Source organism: Agelaius phoeniceus, chromosome Z, assembly GCF_051311805.1.
Source record: "Agelaius phoeniceus isolate bAgePho1 chromosome Z, bAgePho1.hap1, whole genome shotgun sequence".
Taxonomy (NCBI): Eukaryota; Metazoa; Chordata; class Aves; order Passeriformes; family Icteridae; genus Agelaius; species Agelaius phoeniceus.
The window spans coordinates 15,455,066-15,475,861 of record NC_135303.1 but is presented as its reverse complement, the minus strand read 5'-3'; the positions used below and the strand labels follow the sequence as shown (position 1 = coordinate 15,475,861).

The 20,796-nt window shown below is 38.0% G+C and overlaps 1 protein-coding gene across 4 annotated transcripts in view; it reads left to right on the top strand.

The window, feature by feature from the left end:
- APC (APC regulator of Wnt signaling pathway) overlaps positions 1–19,907 on the top strand; it is a 93,915-nt gene extending 74,008 nt beyond the window's left edge. For all 4 annotated transcript variants that reach the window (XM_077171492.1, XM_077171491.1, XM_077171493.1 and 1 more), the window contains 7 exons: positions 404–782; positions 1,921–2,016; positions 2,586–2,725; positions 3,743–3,820; positions 5,730–5,846; positions 6,493–6,707; positions 7,124–19,907. In XM_077171492.1, the coding sequence (XP_077027607.1) occupies positions 404–782; positions 1,921–2,016; positions 2,586–2,725; positions 3,743–3,820; positions 5,730–5,846; positions 6,493–6,707; positions 7,124–13,694 (7,596 nt within the window). In that variant the 3' untranslated portion in view covers positions 13,695–19,907. The remainder of the gene's footprint in view (positions 1–403; positions 783–1,920; positions 2,017–2,585; positions 2,726–3,742; positions 3,821–5,729; positions 5,847–6,492; positions 6,708–7,123) is intronic.
- The last annotated feature ends 889 nt before the right edge of the window (positions 19,908–20,796 follow it).

Sequence of the window (20,796 nt, the reverse complement as noted above, 5' to 3'; positions counted from 1 at the left end):
ACTTTAAAATACATGGATGTTTTTTCAGCATGATGTAGACTATAAATAAAGTATAATGGATTCACACACAGGATACCTTTTTAAAGATTTAATTTTGAAAGTATTTTGGTTTCCCAAAATGAAACACTTTAATTATACAATTGTTTAATCTTTTTGTATGATGGAAATCTGGAAGTCTTTGCTATTGGTTTTCTAGATTAATACAGTTACACACAGCTACGCCCCACTTCCAGCCATTTAACCACTAAGTGGAATTTATTAAGATTATGAATGCTGAAGTAGTACAATTTTTTTCACCATTAAATAAGGGGCTTTTTTGCTCATATGTACCATTCAAGTTTCGTTTCAATTTTATGTGTGTTTTTAAAACGTAACTGTATTTTTAAAATCATTTGACCTGCAGGTGGAAATGGTGTATTCATTGTTATCAATGCTTGGTACTCATGATAAAGATGACATGTCAAGAACATTGCTAGCAATGTCTAGCTCCCAGGACAGCTGCATAGCCATGCGTCAGTCTGGATGTCTTCCTCTCCTCATCCAGCTTTTACATGGCAACGATAAGGACTCTGTGTTGTTAGGAAACTCCCGTGGTAGTAAAGAGGCCCGTGCCAGAGCCAGCGCAGCGCTGCACAACATCATTCACTCCCAGCCCGATGATAAGCGAGGCAGACGGGAAATCCGTGTGCTCCATCTCTTGGAGCAGATCCGTTCTTACTGTGAAACGTGTTGGGAATGGCAGGAGGCACATGAACAAGGCATGGACCAAGACAAAAACCCAAGTAGGTTCTGCAAGCCATATAAAAGCATTTCAAAGATATATTGAAAAGAGTGAATTTACAGAAAGTACAGCTTTAATCTAACTTCTTGTTGAATGTATGCAAGTTTTCTTATCTATATATATGTGTGTGTGCGTGGTTTCTCCTTTATTTAAGTTCAGCTACAGTTGGGAAATAGTATGTGTCACAGATACAATACCCTATTTAGAAGCTTTTTAAATTTAAATCTTGGACTTTGGTGTACTTTACAGATAGTAGTTCTAGTGGTTTATATTTGTAATTTATAAAATAATATTGAATATATACTCATTCTGATTTACATTTTTCTCGATAAACAGTCCCAAATTGCTCTTCATGCAGATGTTTAGGAGATACCACTTTCCATTTGGGAGAGGGGCAGAGAGAACAAATTAAATAATCTCTATCTATCAAAATAAACTGCTGTTTATAAAGTTATATGTAAATGTAAATTGAGAAATGTAAATTAATAGGATTTTTCTCAGGGAACAGTTAGAAAAATAGATTTAAGCTTAGAGTTACCTTCATTGCTCCTCTGAATTGAGGGCATCCCGTGAGTGTAGCCTGTAGGTGTCCATGGCAGGTGTGTGACTGAAATCAGGGCTGCCTTTTGCCTGATGCAATTCAGCAGAAGTGTACAAGTGCACAAGCTGTATCAGTACCATTTCTGCATTATTCAGAACCTAGCTCACAAAAGTATGAACTTAAAAAACTTATAGGCTATGAAGAAGAAGGTTTAATTAACCATTCGTAAGGATATAGCACCCAAAGAAACAGAATATTATTTATTGCCACCAGAATATTTGACCATATTGATTTGTTTCACAAATATTGTTAATTTCTAAGAGTAATAAGGTAATATTTTTTGCACTGCAAGTTGTGTTTCTAGCTCAGCACATACATTCAGAATTCTCCCAATTTGTTTTCAAGCATGAAATATATTTACAGTACACACTTTCTTTAGTAATGGTTTAACTAATTGTGTGTTCATGGATTACTGGGAAGATACAGACCTGACCAAAACTGCAGCTGGTTTATTTTTAAGATTAGATTTGCTCTGGAGAACTTATGATCTAGACAAAATCACCTGGAAGGTACTAATTGTTACCTGTTTCTGGATCAGTGCCTGCTCCAGTGGATCATCAGATTTGTCCTGCAGTGTGTGTTTTGATGAAACTTTCATTTGATGAAGAACACAGACATGCAATGAATGAGCTTGGTAAGATCGGACTTGTGAAGCTTGCTAGAAACCATTGCTAGAAACTTTGTGCATGTCACTGCATATATGGCTTTTTTTTACTAACAATTTAAGCTATTAACAGCAATTCATTTGTGTCAGTTGTTGCCCCCTAAGTGCTGAAAGCAGTTGAAATTAACTATACCATTTCCCAGTGGATAAATTATTATGTCAGTTACTGTTTTTTCTGGCATGAATTGTGAATTTCTGAAGAGTAATATTATTGTGGAAATATTTGCAATTTTACAAGTATTGGACTTAAAATTGAGACTACTTTCCAGGATGGGTGGTTTTTTGATTGGTGTTTTAGTGGGGCTTTTTTATCCTGCATATGTTCTTATTTGACAGCCTGAATTTTTTTTAGTCCATGCTCAATAAATTCCATGCATGTAATTTTAGCAATTCGTATTTCTTTCTGAGCATTGTGGTTTTCAGACATTTGAGGTTTCTTCTGTACATAAAAATGCAATTTGTTCCTTGCTTCATATGTCCTGTATGTACAACATTAGAGTACAGGTATGACTGTTTTTCTTACCTGAATCTTTTTAAAGGAGGTTTGCAGGCCATTGCTGAACTGCTGCAAGTGGATTGTGAAATGTATGGACTCACAAATGATCACTATAGTGTTACCCTAAGGAGGTATGCTGGCATGGCTCTGACAAACCTGACTTTTGGAGATGTGGCAAACAAGGTGAGAACAGAACTGTAAACTTGCAGTAATTTCAGTTCATAGCTGTTTGAATTACAGCTCTCAACACAGGTGATTAAAATCTCCAGGATAGGATATTGAGTTTAAACTCAAGGCAGTTGAGTTCATATACTCTCTCTATTCCATCCTGTTGCTGACAGAGAGCAGCACAAACAGAATGTTCCATCATACATCTATGGTATTGGCTCTCAAATCACTTTTGTCACTGAAAGCAAGGATTTTATCTATTGACCTGCTTTTTTAATGAGAACTAGGTTAGTACAGCACACAGTGATTTTATAGTAACTGATTCTTTCTGAGAATGTTGAATTAAAATATGTAATTGGGTCGTTTTCTGAAGTTTTCAGTTATTTAACAATACTATTACTGTCTAATGAAATTTTTCCAACCTCAATTCAGGGTAGAGCTTGCTTTTAAATATGTGGAGTGTATCTGGATCAAACTGGGCACCACTTCAATCATTATAAAAGAGAATTGGTTCCCCTAATTTCTGACAAAGACATTTCTTTAAACTCTAGAAACTTCCATTAGATTTGCTAGTCTGTGTATCGTAAAATAACTTAATACTGAAGACCTACCTTCTGCTCTAGAGGGAAGAGATTTCAGCAGTAAATGGAAATAACAGACTTCAGAGAACTCGGGATTTGTTCTCTCACTAGGCAGTAGGTAACAGCACATCGCTGGCTCACAGGGGTTTTTATGTGGTGCAAAGGAAAGAAGGCTTCTAAGGCAGTAAAGATCAAGATCACGTCCTTGAAGTGCTGTAAAAAATAAATACAAAATTTTAGCACAATTTTGCCACTTATGTATTTACACTGATAGCTGTGCTGAAATTTTTTAGTAGTTATAAACCAAGTATTTATTGTTGACAACATATTTACTAAGTTTTTATTGAACATAGATATGATTTGCTTAAAATATCAAAACATTGTGCAGAAGCAGCCATCTAACCTGCTATTTAGTACTACTCACTTTCTTTTTTCTCCTGATTCCTAACAGGCTACATTATGTTCCATGAAGGGCTGCATGAGAGCTCTTGTAGCCCAGCTGAAATCTGAAAGCGAAGACTTACAGCAGGTAATGCTCTTTTGAGATAAAATACTTTTTTTGTTGTCTTATCTGCCTTAACTTTGATGTAAAATTTTTCTCATACTTCATTAATTTGGAAGTACATTCTTCTTGTAAAATATTCTTATCTGTGGGATCACGTTCTGGGTTTTTTTGTGGTTTGGTTTTTTGTAAATCATAATGCATGGGCTGCAAATTTTTTTTTATGACTCTGATCTGTTACTGTCTCTTCTAATGTGTCCTTCTGTGTAAGGAAAACAGCCTGAAATAAAGCCTTTAGGAAGTGCTTAGGATAATCCTCAGAGCTGAGAGAGCAGAACTGTTGGAACTTGTGTAAAATTACTAAATATTAAATTATAGTCAACTTTAACTAATGTTTATTGCATACAAAGTGGAACACTTCTTTAAAATAAAACCACCTTTTTCCTTGCAGTCTGACTGAATCATCTGACATAAGAGCAATTTTAAATAAAATTGACCTTACCTCTTAAAATGCTGTTAACAAAATATTCTCTCCTTAACAGGAGGAGCTCACTAGTTACAATTGAGGAAAATACTAGAATTACAACAGAGATTCTTGGATAAACTCTGTGATGTGGTATTAGGACAGGTATTGAGTATTCATGAAAGGAGAGTCACAGCCCCATGGGCCCTCTGAACTCTGGGATGTCTCCAGCCACTGACACTTAGACACCACACACACACACACACACACAGAGCAGGAAATCCTCCACTCAGGACAAGTTATAAATGGGATTTAGTAAGAATATGGGATCAGTGTACTCAAAAGGCATGTCCACACAACTGTATCAGCCAATCAGCTGTTCAGATGTCACTGTGCCTTTCTGTTCCCTGTGCTTTCCTCTGCTGAAAGATCACCTCAATCCATCTGTTTTCCTGCATTTGAAACCTTTGGGTCCTGCCATCCCACAATAAGTTCTACAGTTCTAGAGTGCTCTTCCCCTGGATCCCACAGTGTCCCACATCCCCTCTGTCCAAAATGGGCAGAGAGCTGCTCCCTTTGACTCCCTTGAGTGTCACAGCTGTGCCACGGGGTGGTGGGTTCCCTGGGAGAGTCATGGGAAGAGCCTGGGCAGGACACAGTTCCCACCTGGCTTTGGGCTCCTGTGTTGCTCTGGCTGTGTTGAGGTGGGCTCTGAAGGGCTGGTGGCTCCTTGGGAGCAGCCAGGGCTGGGTGTTCCCGGGTTCTTCCATGTGCCACTGGCTCCCTGTGCTCCACTGGGCGGGTGAGCAAGGGAGCATTCACCACGTAACCTGAAAAGTTTATGCACTTCTGTGACAATGAGAACACCCATAAGCAAAAGTTTTCTATCAAATTAATTTCATGAGGGATATGCATGCTTACAGCTGCTCATGAATGGATGGAGTTTAATGTGTAATGACTGCCCACTACAGTGACAACCTATCTCAATCTAACTGCTGCCAAGTACCAGGACATCTTCTGGACATAGCTATTCTGCTTGTAAAAGTCAGAGTGTATTTTAAAAATACTTTAAAGAGCTTTATAAACATCAAAATAATCATACCATATGAGAGACAGGCAAGTGGTATTGTTCTAAGTAAAAAAAGTGAAAAAAATATTATATAAATCTCTCCTTTGAGATAATATAAGTCTAAAACAGACATAAGAATAGAGAAGCAGGAAACCTGACTTCCAATCTCTATTTTAAGTACCAACACACAAAAGCCAATACCTTTGATCAAACTTGATGCTGAAACGTTAGACAGTCTAGCAGACAATACAACAAAAAGCAGATGTTAGCAAATTTTAGTTCAGTAACTGAACATGACCACTGTTAATTAACATAGCATTTTGATAAGTCCAGGAGGAAAGTCTGATAACCAACTAAAAACATACCTATCTTGAAATATGTTACTTTTCTTTCTCATTTTGCAGGTCATTGCAAGTGTATTGAGGAACTTGTCCTGGCGAGCAGATGTAAACAGTAAAAAGACTCTAAGAGAAGTTGGAAGTGTGAAAGCACTGATGGAATGTGCTTTAGAAGTTAAAAAGGTATCTTCTATAAGTTATTAAATTGAATTTTTGAGAGATTGCATTTATTTTACACAAAACGCTAATATGACCATTGACCATTTTTAATAACAGCAGTTGCTGAAACAGTTGATGTGGCTCAGGTAATTTTTCTGGAAGAACAGTTTGATTTAACATAGCAGCAGACCACAATGGAGCAATGTCACCTCAAAACTAGTATTGATCTGATTTTATTTATGAGGGTTGACTGCTTTTGCTTTTCAGTTTCATGAGCTGTGCTGTTAAAATAGTCTTTTTTATAATTTTGTCATTTAATAAAAGCTCTTTTCAGTTAGTTAGTAGGCATCTACAACTTTTTTGGTATGTAGATAAGAGTATCTTCCATCTCAGAGACTGCTGCCAACTGTTCTTCAAGCCCTTCTATCATTGTGGCAGCAAACAAGTATTGAGGCACATATTTCTGATACCTCTGAGGCAGGCAGTACCAAATCCATGGCTGAAGGAAGGAGCAAAGTAAACAAAATACATGTGCACTGCTGCCTGCACCTTACCACCCCAGAAAACAGAATTGGAGTGTACACAGCTCCTTGAAGCTAACTTAATGAAGTTTCTGAGAGCTTAAGGTCAATAGCTCAAAACTTCTCCTGTCATGTTGCTGTTTTCCTAGGAATCCACCCTGAAAAGCGTTCTGAGTGCCTTATGGAATTTGTCAGCTCACTGCACTGGGAATAAAGCTGACATATGTGCTGTTGATGGTGCTCTTGCATTTCTGGTTGGCACACTGACATACCGGAGCCAAACAAACACTTTAGCCATCATAGAAAGTGGAGGAGGAATACTAAGAAATGTTTCTAGCCTAATTGCTACTAATGAGGACCATAGGTGGGTACACTTCTGACAATTTTAATCGTTCCACATGTATATTTATTAGATAGTTTCTATGACCAAGCCTTAATATGAATACATGTATTAAGTATAGTAATTAAAAGCAGTTAATTTGTAGTACATTTGATGAAGTGGGTATTTCACTTACATAACAGGAATGTGCAAACAGATTAAGAGCTGCTGCTTGCTAATGATGAACTGTACTAAAAGCTAACTATTCATATTTGTAATAGGATTTTGTTAGCATTCAGATAAAAGCTAGTGGAAATACAAGTTATTTGCACAGGAGAATTCCTAATTATCCTTTGTAATGGCAAAACTAATTTCTAGAAGAATAGGTTTCTGTTTTGCTTTGTCTCTTATCCTTTTGAAATGCCACTTACAGATGTTTGTTTTCAATTACTCAACCCCAGGCAAATCTTGCGAGAGAACAGCTGCTTACAAACCTTGTTACAACACTTGAAGTCACACAGTTTAACAATAGTTAGTAACGCATGTGGGACCCTGTGGAATCTCTCTGCTCGAAATGCAAAGGATCAGGAGGCACTGTGGGACATGGGAGCCGTGAGCATGCTGAAAAACCTGATTCACTCTAAACACAAAATGATAGCCATGGGTAGTGCTGCAGCTCTACGGAACCTCATGGCAAACAGGCCAGCAAAGTACAAAGATGCTAACATCATGTCTCCAGGATCAAGCCTTCCATCCCTCCATGTCAGAAAGCAAAAGGCACTAGAAGCAGAATTAGATGCTCAGCATTTATCAGAGACTTTTGACAACATTGATAACTTAAGCCCGAAAGCATCTCACCGCAATAAGCAGAGACATAAGCAAAATATATACAGTGAGTATGTGCTGGATGCCAGCCGCCACGACGATGGGGTGTGCAGGTCAGAGAGCTTTAATGCTGGCAATATGACTGTGCTCTCCCAATATACCGTAAATACTACGGTATTGCCTGCCTCCTCCTCCTCTTCCAATAGAGGAAACACAGAAAATTCTCGGTCTGAGAAAGACAGGAGTGTTGAAAGGGATCGAACAGTAGGTTTAAATACCTATCATCAAGCTGCAGAGAGTACTGGGAGTTCCTCTAAGAGAATAGGAATGCAGATTTCTACTGCTGCAGCTCAGATTGCCAAAGTTATGGAAGAAGTAACAAGCATGCACATTCCACAGGAAGACAGAAGTTCTGGTTCCACTTCTGAAATACACTGTTTGACAGAAGACAGAAATGCCCAGAGGAGATCAGCCTCTGCCCATACTCACTCAAATACATACTTTCCAAAATCTGAGAACTCAAACAGGACATGTCCTGTGCCTTATACAAAAATGGAATACAAAAGAGCTTCAAATGATAGTTTAAATAGTGTCAGCAGCAGCGATGGCTATGGTAAAAGAGGCCAAATGAAACCTTCCATTGAGTCTTACTCTGAAGATGATGAAAGCAAATTCTGTAGTTATGGCCAATATCCAGCTGACTTGGCACACAAGATTCATAGTGCAAATCACATGGATGACAATGATGGAGAACTAGACACTCCTATTAATTATAGTCTTAAATATTCAGATGAGCAGTTAAATTCTGGAAGGCAAAGTCCCTCCCAGAATGAAAGATGGGCAAGGCCTAAGCATATAATAGATGATGAAATAAAACAAAATGAGCAAAGACAGTCAAGGAACCAAAATGCAGCCTACCCTGTGTATACTGAAAGTGGAGAGGATAAGCACATGAAATATCAGACACCTTTTGGACAGCAAGAGTGTGTTTCTTCCTTTAGATCAAGAGGATCCAGTGGCTCAGATCAGAACAGAGTAGGCCCAACTCTTGGAATGAATCAGAAAGTAAACCAGTCTTTGTGCCAGGTTGATGATTACGATGATGATAAGCCAACCAACTATAGTGAACGTTATTCTGAGGAGGAACAACATGAAGAGGAAGACAGACCAACTAATTACAGCATAAAGTACAATGAAGAGGAACAGCATGTTGATCAGCCTATTGATTATAGTTTAAAATATTCAACAGAAGTTCCAGCACCTTCTCAGAAGCCATCTTTTACTATTCCAAAGACTTCTTCAGTGCAACTCAATAAAACTGACCATATTGCCCCAAGCAGTGGGAGCACATCAGCCCCCTCAGCTGGTTCAAAGAGGCAGAACCAGCTTCACCCAAGCTCTGCACAGAGCAGAAGTGGTCATGCACAGAAGAACGCCTCGTGTAAGACTCCCTCTATTAATCAGGAAACTATACAAACTTACTGCGTGGAAGATACACCAATATGTTTTTCAAGGTGTAGCTCTTTGTCATCCTTGTCATCAGCTGAAGATGAAATAGGACGTGATCAATCTGCACGTGGCACAGATGCCAATAACACACTGCAGATTGCAGAACTGAAGGAGAACAGTGGTGCTCTACCTACAGAAGGTGCAGCAAGTGAAATCACATCAACAGCACAACACATCAGAACAAAATCCACTAGACTTCAGACTTCTAGCTTGTCTCCTTCTGATTCCTCTAGACATAAAGCTGTTGAATTTTCTTCAGGTGCCAAATCTCCCTCAAAGAGTGGTGCCCAAACTCCTAAAAGCCCACCAGAACACTATGTACAGGAAACACCACTCATGTTCAGCAGATGTACTTCTGTAAGTTCCCTGGATAGTTTTGAAAGCCGTTCAATTGCTAGTTCAGTTCAAAGTGAGCCTTGCAGTGGAATAGTAAGTGGTATTATAAGTCCCAGTGACCTTCCAGACAGCCCTGGACAAACAATGCCTCCAAGCAGAAGTAAAACACCACCGCCTGCTCAAGGAGGTCAAGTTAAAAGAGAGGTACCTAAAGGAAAAGCATCTACTACAGAGAAAAGAGAGCCTGGTCCTAGACAGGCAGCTGTAAATGCAGCTGTTCAAAGAGTTCAGGTACTGCCAGATGCTGATACACTATTACATTTTGCCACAGAAAGCACACCGGATGGGTTTTCTTGCTCTTCTAGCCTGAGTGCTCTGAGCCTTGATGAGCCATTTATACAGAAGGATGCAGAGTTAAGAATTATGCCTCCAGTTCATGAAAATGAGCATGGAAATGAAGCAGAACCTGAAGAGTCAGATGATACTAAGGATAACCAGGAGAAGAAACCAGAGAAGCCAGCTGAAGCAGAAAAAGACATTCTGGATGATTCTGATGATGATATTGAAATCCTGGAAGCGTGTATTATTTCTGCAATGCCAACGAAGTCTTCACGCAAAGCCAAAAAGCCTTCTCAAGCGTCTGCTCCAAAAATACCTCCTCCTGTAGCCAGAAAGCCCAGCCAGTTGCCAGTTTACAAACTTTTGCCTTCACAAAGCAGACTGCAATCACAAAAGCACGTGACTTTTACACCAGGAGATGATATGCCACGGGTATATTGTGTTGAGGGTACACCAATAAATTTTTCAACAGCTACATCTCTGAGTGACCTGACAATAGAATCCCCCCCAAGTGAGCTGGCCAATGTAGACAATGTGGGTGTGGGAGCAGAGTCAGGGGAGTTTGAAAAGCGGGACACCATTCCTACAGAAGGCAGAAGTACTGATGATTCTCAGAGAGCAAAAAGCTCAGTTGTGACTCCCCTTAGCCTGGATGATGACAAAACAGAAGAGGGTGATATTCTAGCTGAGTGCATTAACTCAGCTATGCCAAAAGGAAAAAGTCACAAACCTTTCAGAGTGAAGAAGATAATGGATCAAATTCAACAAGCATCTTCATCTCCAAGTAATAAAAACCAACCAGAAGGTGAGAAAAAGAAGCCAACATCACCAGTAAAGCCTGTTTCCCAAAACAATGAATACAGAGCACGTGTGCGAAAAAGCATAGAACCCAAAAGCAATGCTAGTAATGAAAGAGGCTATCTAGAGAACAGAGATGCAAAGAAACAGAACCTTAAAAATAATTCAAGAGAGATTCATGACAAATTGCCAAATAATGAAGAGCGTGCAAGAGGAAGCTTTGCATTTGATTCCCCTCATCATTATACACCTATTGAGGGAACTCCTTACTGTTTTTCACGGAATGATTCCCTGAGTTCATTAGATTTTGATGATGATGATGTTGACCTTTCAAGGGAGAAGGCAGAATTAAGAAAAGGAAAAGAAGGAAAGGAAATTGAAAGTAAAGAGTGCTCTAATACAGAACAGTCTTCAAATCAGCAGCCAAGTAATAGGACACAAGTTTGTCAAAAACACCCAACGGGCAGAAGCCAGACAAAGACTTTCTCTCAGTCAACTAAAGATATTCCAGACAGAGGAGCAGCTACAGATGAAAAAATGCAGAATTTTGCTATTGAAAACACACCTGTTTGTTTTTCTCGCAATTCATCTCTTAGCTCCCTCAGTGATATTGATCAAGAAAACAATAACAACAAAGAAGGGGAACCTCCAAAACGTCCTGAGGCTCCTGAGCCACAGGTGGAATCCAACAGACCACAGACTTCTGGTTATGCACCTAAATCATTTCATGTTGAAGATACTCCTGTGTGCTTCTCTAGAAACAGCTCTCTGAGTTCTCTTAGCATTGACTCAGAAGATGATCTTCTGCAGGAATGCATTAGTTCTGCTATGCCTAAAAAGAAAAAGCCCTCAAGAATGAAGAGTGATAGTGATAAAAATAATTCCAGAAACACAGGTGGTATACTAGCAGAAGATTTAACACTGGATTTAAGAGAGATACAGAGGCCAGATTCAGAACATGGTTTTTCACCTGATTCAGAAAACTTTGACTGGAAAGCTATACAAGAAGGTGCAAATTCTATAGTTAGTAGCTTGCATCAAGCTGCAGCTGCTGCATCACTGTCTAGACAAGCTTCATCAGACTCTGACTCTATCCTTTCATTAAAATCTGGTATTTCTCTAGGGTCACCATTTCATCTTACCCCAGACCAAGAAGAAAAACCTTTCACTAGTAATAAAGGTCCAAGAATTATTAAGCCAGGAGAGAAGAGTACACTGGAGTCTAAAAAAGTAGAATCAGAAAGTAGGGGAATCAAAGGAGGGAAGAAAGTGTATAAAAGTATGATCACAGGAAAAGCACGCTCTAATTCAGAAGTTTCAAGTTTGAAGCAACCACAACAGACAAGTGTGCCTTCAATTTCACGTGGCAGAACAATGATCCATATTCCAGGGGTTCGAAATAGTTCTTCAAGTACTAGTCCTGTTTCCAAAAAAGGACCCCCACTCAAAAACATGAATTCCAAGAGTCCCAGTGAAGGCCAGAGTTTGACTAGTTCTCCAAGAGGAGCCAAATCATCAGTGAAACCTGAGCCAGCTCCTGTGACTAGGCAGCCATCAGGGTTGAACCAGAGTGGATCAAGTAAAGGACCTTCTAGATCAGGATCTAGAGACTCCACTCCTTCTAGACCTCAACAGCAGCCATTAAGTAGGCCTCTGCAATCTCCTGGACGAAGCTCCATTTCCCCAGGAAGAAATGGTATTAGTCCTCCCAACAAACTATCACAGTTGCCAAGAACATCATCTCCTAGCACGGCTTCAACTAAATCCTCAAGTTCAGGTAGAATGTCATACACACCACCAGGCAGGCAGATGAGCCAGCAAAACCTTACAAAGCAAACTGCCTTACCTAAGAGTACCAGTAGCATTCCACGAAGTGAATCTGCTTCAAAGGGGTTAAACCAAACTCTCAGTGCTGGTGGATCAAACAAAAAGACTGACCTATCCAGAATGCCATCCACAAAGTCTAGTGGAAGTGAATCTGACAGATCTGAGAGACCTGTTCTCGTTCGTCAGTCAACTTTCATTAAAGAGGCTCCGAGCCCTACTCTGAGACGGAAATTAGAAGAGTCAGCTTCATTTGAATCTCTGTCACCTTCCAGGCCAGATTCTCCCACAAGGTCCCAACTACAGACCCCAGTTTTAAGTCCTTCTCTTCCTGATATGTCTTTATCCACTCATTCACCTGCCCAGAGTAGTGGTTGGCGAAAATTAGCCCCTAATCAGAGCCCTACCATAGAATATGATGGGAGACCAGCAAAGCGTCATGACATAGCTCGTTCCCATTCTGAGAGTCCATCTAGGCTGCTGATCAACAGATCAGGAACGTGGAAGCGTGAGCACAGTAAGCATTCCTCATCACTTCCTCGTGTAAGCACTTGGCGGAGAACTGGAAGTTCCTCCTCAATTCTGTCAGCTTCTTCAGAATCCAGTGAAAAGGCAAAAAGTGAAGATGAAAAGCAGCATGGAGGTTCTCTCCCTGGACACAACAAGCAAAGTAAAGAAAGCCAAGCACCAGCAAAAGGTACTTGGAGAAAAATAAAAGAAAATGAAATTCCTCAGATAATGAATGATCCTCAGCATTCTTCTTCAGGTGCTGCAAATGGCTCTGATTCCAAAACGCTCATCTATCAGATGGCTCCAGCTGTCTCTAAGACAGAGGATGTGTGGGTGAGGATAGAGGACTGCCCAATTAACAACCCTCGATCTGGAAGGTCCCCAACTGGAAATACTCCCCCTGTCATTGACAGTATTTCAGAGAAAGGGGGTATGAATGGTAAAGATCCTAAAGAGATTCAAGAAAAGCAAACCCCAGGGAATGGAGGTGGTCCTGTTCGTACCGTTGGCTTAGAAAACCGTCTGAACTCTTTCTTTCAGATAGACAGTCCAGACAAGAAAGGCACTGAAACAAAGCCTCTGCAGAATAATCCCGTTCCTGCACCAGAAATTAATGAAAGTACTGTTAGTGAGCGTACTCCATTCAGTTCCAGTAGCTCAAGCAAGCACAGCTCCCCCATCGGTGCTGTGGCAGCAAGGGTGACTCCTTTCAACTACAACCCGAGCCGCAGGAAGAGCAGCGTGGACAATAGCTCTGCTCGGCCCTCACAGATACCAACCCCGGTGAATAACAGCACCAAGAAACGTGACACCAAGTCTGAAAACACTGACTCCAGTGGAACACAAAGCCCTAAACGTCACTCTGGCTCTTACCTGGTAACTTCTGTTTAAGTGCAACAAAAAGCAAAACTGATGTATTATATACAGCAGCTACTTAGAAACTTTGTTTCAAATGAAACAAAAAAAATGGGGATTGATTTTTTTGTTTGTTTGTTTGTTTGTTTTGTTTTGTTTTTCTTTGTTGTAAATAGCTTTGATTCCTGTTAGATGGTCCTTGTTCTGGAAGCCATATTTGATAGTATACTTTGTCTCCACTGGTGATATTTTGCAGGAATACCTGATTGACAGTTTGGAATAAAATTGCTAAAGCAAGTGTATTTGTACAGTATGTTTAACATGTATTCCCATGTTTAACATGCATCTCATCCCATTATCCTTTGAATATTGCTTATCATTGAAATAGAATAGCACAATAGAAATGATGCAGTCATATTGCTTTACCAATAATTTCTAGATTACAGACCAACTAAACTACATCAGGGAAGAATTGGTATTATTTATGCAAAAAAAAAATATATTCATGTTTAGTATTTGTGAGTTCATCTAACCCAATAATTAATCATGTGGCTGTGAAATTCACAGTAATATGGTTTCCGCTGAACAAGCTTTCCTAGCCTGCTTTTCTGCATGAATGGAGCTGATGGTTCATTTTATGAAGTAATGATTAACATTTCTGTGGTCACATAATGTGCATAGATAGTTATGGTGTAACAATTTACACTTTCTTTGTGCTCTGAAAAAGAAAAAAAAAACAACAAAAAAACAACTGTGTAACTGTAAAACCTTGAACAAAATTATTTTACCTGAATTAGATTTTATCTTAAAGTAGGTAGAATTTTTTTGCTATGCTGTAACTTGTTGTATATTCTGGTATTTGAGGTGAGATGGCTGCTCTTTTATTAATGAGACGTGGGTGATGTCTCAACAGAGACTAAAATGAACATTTCAGAATAAATTATTACTATATGTAAGTTGTGTGTGTTACTTCTGCATTACATAAAAATACAGGATTTTACTTTGAGATGTCACCATATAATGTGGTTGTATGCACTTAACACTTAAGGCCTGATTTGGGATAATCCTGCACCTCCAATATCTGTTCTTCCTTATCACTGGCAAATGGCTGTTGTAGGATGCTTTTAACATTTGCAAGATCAGGCCCTAGGTCTTCTGTAATATATTTGTAATTGAAACAGTTTCACACATCTCAGGTGCATAACAAGGCTAAAGGCAGGGTATTTCCAGTAGCCACGCAGTATAATTGTTCTCACGACTGAAAGCCTGAAACAATATTGTATCTATACAAATAATATTTGTAAAACAAAACATTTTTTGATTGGGGATATAATGTAGAATGTGAAATAGTGACTATAAGATGAAATTTTGCTTCTCTTTGCGCTCTCTATGTTTTTTTTTTTAATTTATTTATTTTTTAAAAAATTATGAAGGGAAAAATATCACAAGAATCCCATGGCAGCAAGAAATTTGTTACCATAGTAGAAAAATAATTTTATGCAAAACATGACATTTGCTGCCTCAAGCCTTTTTGATGCAAATATAGACTGTGCTAGAACAATGCTGAAAATAAACCAGATTTGTGCTTTAAAAATATAAATATAGTCTGAATTTAGATGAGGATTACTTCAAAGTAGTAACATGAGAGAACAGAACATTAACCATTCTGTGCATGTTTAAACAAACCATGAAATGAAATGGTATATCAGTTTCGTTGTATCTCGACTGGATTGTCTAAAGGTAGCTTTCTAAATAACTGATATGTCAGAATGCCCTGATTTCAGGAAGCCTGAAATAGAGCAATTTACCTTTATGGTAGCTTTAACACAGTTGCAGAGTGTATCACTTCTGTGGCTTTTGTACTTCTGATACTGAAATGAATCAATTGAATTCATTATAAATCGTGCACTGATTTAGGAACACAATCAAGACATTATGAGCAGACAGAAGTCAATTTATATAGAAGCCAGTACCAAAATACCTATCTGGGAGAAGTGGTATCTTACTTGCTCTTTTGTTCTTTGCTTCCTGTCAGATTTTCTTAGAGACATGCCATGTTCCTGTATCATCTTATGAACCTGTTAAGAAGCAGCACTCCTCGTGTTAGCATTTGAAATATTTTGCATACAAGCATCTTCATTAAACTTTTAATATAAATGAATATTTAGTGTCCTTTTAAAGATGAGATAGAAACAGATTATGGCATGTGTTTAAAGTCAGGACTTCCTGCTGGAGTAGAATATGGAGCTCCATCCTTGAGTTTTAAATGAAAGACCACTTTTGTTCTACATGTTTTGATTTTTTTTCTTTTTTATCATTATTTTGTGCTGGGCTTTTAACAACTAATACAAAAATATACTACATAATCCAGAATAGTTGTTTAACACCGGCATTACATATTTGTCCTGTCAATTAAAGAATTAAAGGTGAACTCAGTCTCAGAAAAGAAATTCTGGTTTCAGTTCTGTTACTGAAAAACTACTGAAATCGGTTTTTTAATCAGAAGAACGTGAAACTATAAATAACTGTATGCGTATCAAACACCAGAATGTCTTTGAAAATTATAGTGGCTTCTTGATATAGACTTGGGGATACTTCATGATCATTATAATTGGAAGTTTCTCTTAGTATCCACTTAAGTAAACCTATATTTGTAGCAAAGACAAGCTAGAGAAACTTTCCAACTATAAGGGTAGTGATACACTAAAATATGCTTCCCATGGGAGTTGTTAAATTTCCATTATAGAAGTTTTAAGAAGAGGTTTATGAAACATCTCATAGGGATGGACTGTAGTATATTTCATATTGCCTGTGTGCAGAGATGGGTGATCTTTTCAAATCTCTTCCAGATCTACATTTCTCTGATTCTTTATCTAAAATACTTAGTATCCACTAAGAGCCTTTCAGAATATTTAAAGACATCCATGATGTTTGATTTATGATGGGGATATAAAGTTATATTCTTTAAGCTTAACTAAAAAACAGATCCAAGAAATATAAAATCAAAGATACAAAAAATGGTTGCAATAAGTATATTTGGTCTTGGATTTTGTTAATGATGTCAGAGTCACAATAGTCAGATTTGATTTATGCTGCTAAAGATAACCTCTCGTTCCTTGGTTTTATTTGTATGAAGTTGCCACAGCAGGTAAGAGGACATTATTTATGTCAAGGCAAAACAAAGAATAGCAAGGAGTTAAGGAAACCAAGACTCAATTTACCGTTCTGGGATGCACTGCCTTTCTTTCTACCAATTTTGGTAGAATTTTTTGTGACTTATACTCAGACCTTTATTTGTCCTTGAATTAGCTTATTGTATCTAGTGCATACCAAACTTACACTTCAAAATCAGTTTATACTGAAAAATAACCATAAAGCTCATTTCAGACTGTCTTCTAGCTTTGTCCTCTTGGTGTGAAAAGCAGAGATCTGACCTCCCCACAATTTGTAATTAGTTCACTTTTTAAAATGTACTTCCATTTTAGTTTCTTGCTGTGTGCCACAGTTAAGGTTACTGCTCAATTTCTGTGTAAGCTCTTCTGACTAAATATTGCAGTCTTTAAAGGGGAATTAATCTATTTCTATTTTTCATGTGCAGTTCTCTATTGAGAGTATTTTCTCCTGAAAGATTAAAGATAATACAGCTCTGTCAGATACGACAGCTTAAAAATTGAAAGCCTTGCCATGGTTTCTGGATGAGACTGGAGTATTATTTCAAGTAGGCTTTGGCTGCAGAATACAAGCATAGTTTATGCTATAAATGTCAGTAAGCTGCAGTATTCTTCAACATAGACAAATACCTTTGATGGCTTTGGGAGGTTAGCTGCACTGTCTTTGGTAAAGGAGGAGGGAGATAAAAAGGACAGTTTCAGTGAGTCATATTGTCCTAGGGATGTACTTTACTTTTTTCCTCAGTAAATTACATAAGCTATACCAGAGAGAGAACAGCTTATGCAGAAATTAATGAGGCATTATTTTGAAGTATACCAGTAGACCACAAAACTGCATATAACCCTTGCCTGATAATCTGAAAACTGAATTATTTGATGTCTACTTTGGAGTACTTCATAGCTGTCCATCCCCTTGATCCCCTTAACAGAAGTTGATATTACCAACAAAGATAACTGTGTTAGCTTCCTCTTTCTTCTTAAGGATAATAATCCATACTATTTCTAGAACTGAAGAAATGGCATGTGCTGTTCAAAGAGGTTTTCTTCTGCATTCCATGCTTCTGGCTATGAATCCTGGCTCTTACATGACCATTCACTTGCTCACCTCTTACTTTCTACCCTGATGGGGTTAGTAGGATTAGTGCTGCTTGGAAATGCTGAAATTGCTCAGTGCATAGTTGGACAAGTGCCACCCAAGCCAGCAAAAAATTAAACAAAACAGCTAGGGCTGGTTGAAAGAGGTTGGGATAGTTTACTTTATAGGAGATCATTGGATTGAGCCATTACAGGCAATTTTAAGCCTATGTGCCAAGTTTCAGACCTTCACCCATTTTGACGCAGCAAAAGCAAATTGAAGTTGGGTTTTTTGGTTTTTTTTTTTTTTTTTGGTTTGGGTTTTTTGGGGTTTTTTTTACTGAGTTTTTGCCTAATGACCTCTAGTGCTTTGCATTTAAGTACCTTATATTCGGGTAAATCCTCAATCCTGAAATTCTGACAACTTAACTTCAGAAGTATTACATCAGTATATGGATGTGGAAAAAATACATTTCTTCATCAAAAATCTGCCCCCCCCTTCAAAAAAAAAGTCTACCACTTGTAAACTTCTGGGAGACTTGTTTTAGATTTGCAATATTAAATTCAATGCAGTAAATCAGTAAATCCTTCCAGTGAAAAGATTTATTGCAACTATTTCTTTCCCAGAAGAGGCTTGAAGAGGGAGATAACATCTCCCTTTCTTAATGAGGTCAGTATTGTAGGGATGATCTGGAATGTTTAGGTGGACTCTTCATACAAGGAAGTTGTAGTTACTATTTACTAGATGCCTCCCAAATGTCCTTCCCATCTAACTTTCATGAAATAGTACAAACAGCCATAGGAGCATCACTAAAAATCACGTATAAACTTCCACCTAAATATAACTTCCTACATCTACTGTAATGCCTTGCAAAGTTAGATCCACCTGTGCGACAGCTTTGTTCTTGATGAGATGTGTGATTTGGATGAAGCTGTGAATCAGAAGTGAAGTGTCAGTTAATGTAAAGCATGACTTTCTCCACATGTTTAAAACTCTGAGGAACTTTTCGATACCAAATTACCCAAGTGTATTCGCTCTCTGGTTCCACAGCCATCTCCTTTGCACTTTGACATTTAACCAGAAGAGATGCTCGTTTTTAATTTCATTTCAGATCACATGTAGAAATAAGATTCCTGCATCATAGTTTCCTATATGCAGAATAACAGTTTGTATCTGTAAATGTGTTTATAGAGAATGTTACGTAGCTAAGGTTGAGTTTTTAGTCAGAATGGTAAGTTAACTGCTTACGTGTGTTGTGTTTGGTTACATATTGGAAGTGCAAGGGAATGTGGTGTGGTGCTTTAAGAGTTCACAACATAATTAATGCAGGTGTCAATTAACTTGTGATGCCAAGATGAATTTTCTGCTGTGAAGTTTCAGTTTACCAGATATGCTGTTTACGTACTCTAAGATTGGGGAACACCTCCCTAGTAGTTTTGCAAATTACCTTTCTTAAGAAATTTTCCCACAGTTACAGGCTTATGTATTAGTGAATTTCTGCCACTTCAAGATTTAAAGAAATTATTCAAATTTTGCTGTTTTGTGAAAACATCCTCTGCTTAAGTGGCTGTAGAATTGCAATTAGAATATCAGGAAGGTGTAGAGGGAGCTAATTCCCTCAGTAAAATGCACTTCTGTCCAGAGCTCAAGCCATACGTACAAACACAGTATATCCAATGCCATCCTTTCTGGTAGGATCTAACATGAATAAAGCTTGTGCTGGTTCTCTGCAAGTAAACTGTCATCCTTTCAGATCAGATGAATTTGCCCACCTGTAAGTGTTGTTTCTCTTGAACAAACTTGGCCCACAATTATCTTTCCTTCAATTTTGTTGTTTGCTTCTGCCTGAGATGCATTACTGTTTATATCCTAACTCTGTAATTAATTCTTTCTTCAATTATTCTAATGTATTTTGTTTCACAGTATACTTATTCTGAATTTAGTCTTGCTATGCATAATTTATTTATTACTTGCAGTGTTACATAAAATTTCCTCCTGATTGCACCTTGTCAGAGTGGAATTGTTTTCTTGGGTACTACTGAAAGTTAGGTGTCTGTCCACTGTGTTAGAAATATGATTTCATTTAAAAAGGAATTTGTTGTTTAAGATACTTCAGTAATTCAGTGTATCAGAACAAATGCTCTAAAAAACCCCCATGCATTTTCATTTTAGAGATACCTGCATTTCAGATAAATAAGTGGAAAAAAGAACCTTGAAAACCTGGTTCACCTGTAGAGTTCTTTGTTCTCTTCCATGTTTCACCTTAGAAGGAACTGCACAAAACAAAATCTAGTTCTGACACAATATAATTCCATAATCCCTCTATTACTTACCAAAGTTTCACATGGCTTATTTCATTATGACTTATAAGCATAGCAGAGACTAATTTAAAAATAAAAAAGACAAAAGTCTTTTTTTCCTGTAAAGAATGAATTCTTTAGTCCCTGATTAACTATTAAAGGACCTAAGTTGATTAATTCCCAACACACATATATTAATTTCAGGACTGATTTTCAAGTTGTTCTAGGAAAAAAAAAAAAGCACTTAAATCTTTGTTTATATGCAGAAAATTGCTTTGCCAGAAATTTAAATGTTTTATTAAAAATAAGATTTTTAAAAGCATTATAATTATCACCTGCAATTTAAAATCAGTAGGGATCACGAAAACAAGGAGACTTTGAGTGATGATTATATTAAATACAAATGAAGATAGGCTAAGCCTAATTCTGCCCTTTTTTCTCTAACAGTCCTCTATGCAAAAAGCACACTGGTAGCAGGGAAGGACTTGTGCATCTTACCTGACTATTGCTAAGGTCTGGGATGGCACACATTCACACTGGAAGTAACTGTGGAAGAACACACAAATAGATGTAAAAGTTAAGCCATAAAAATG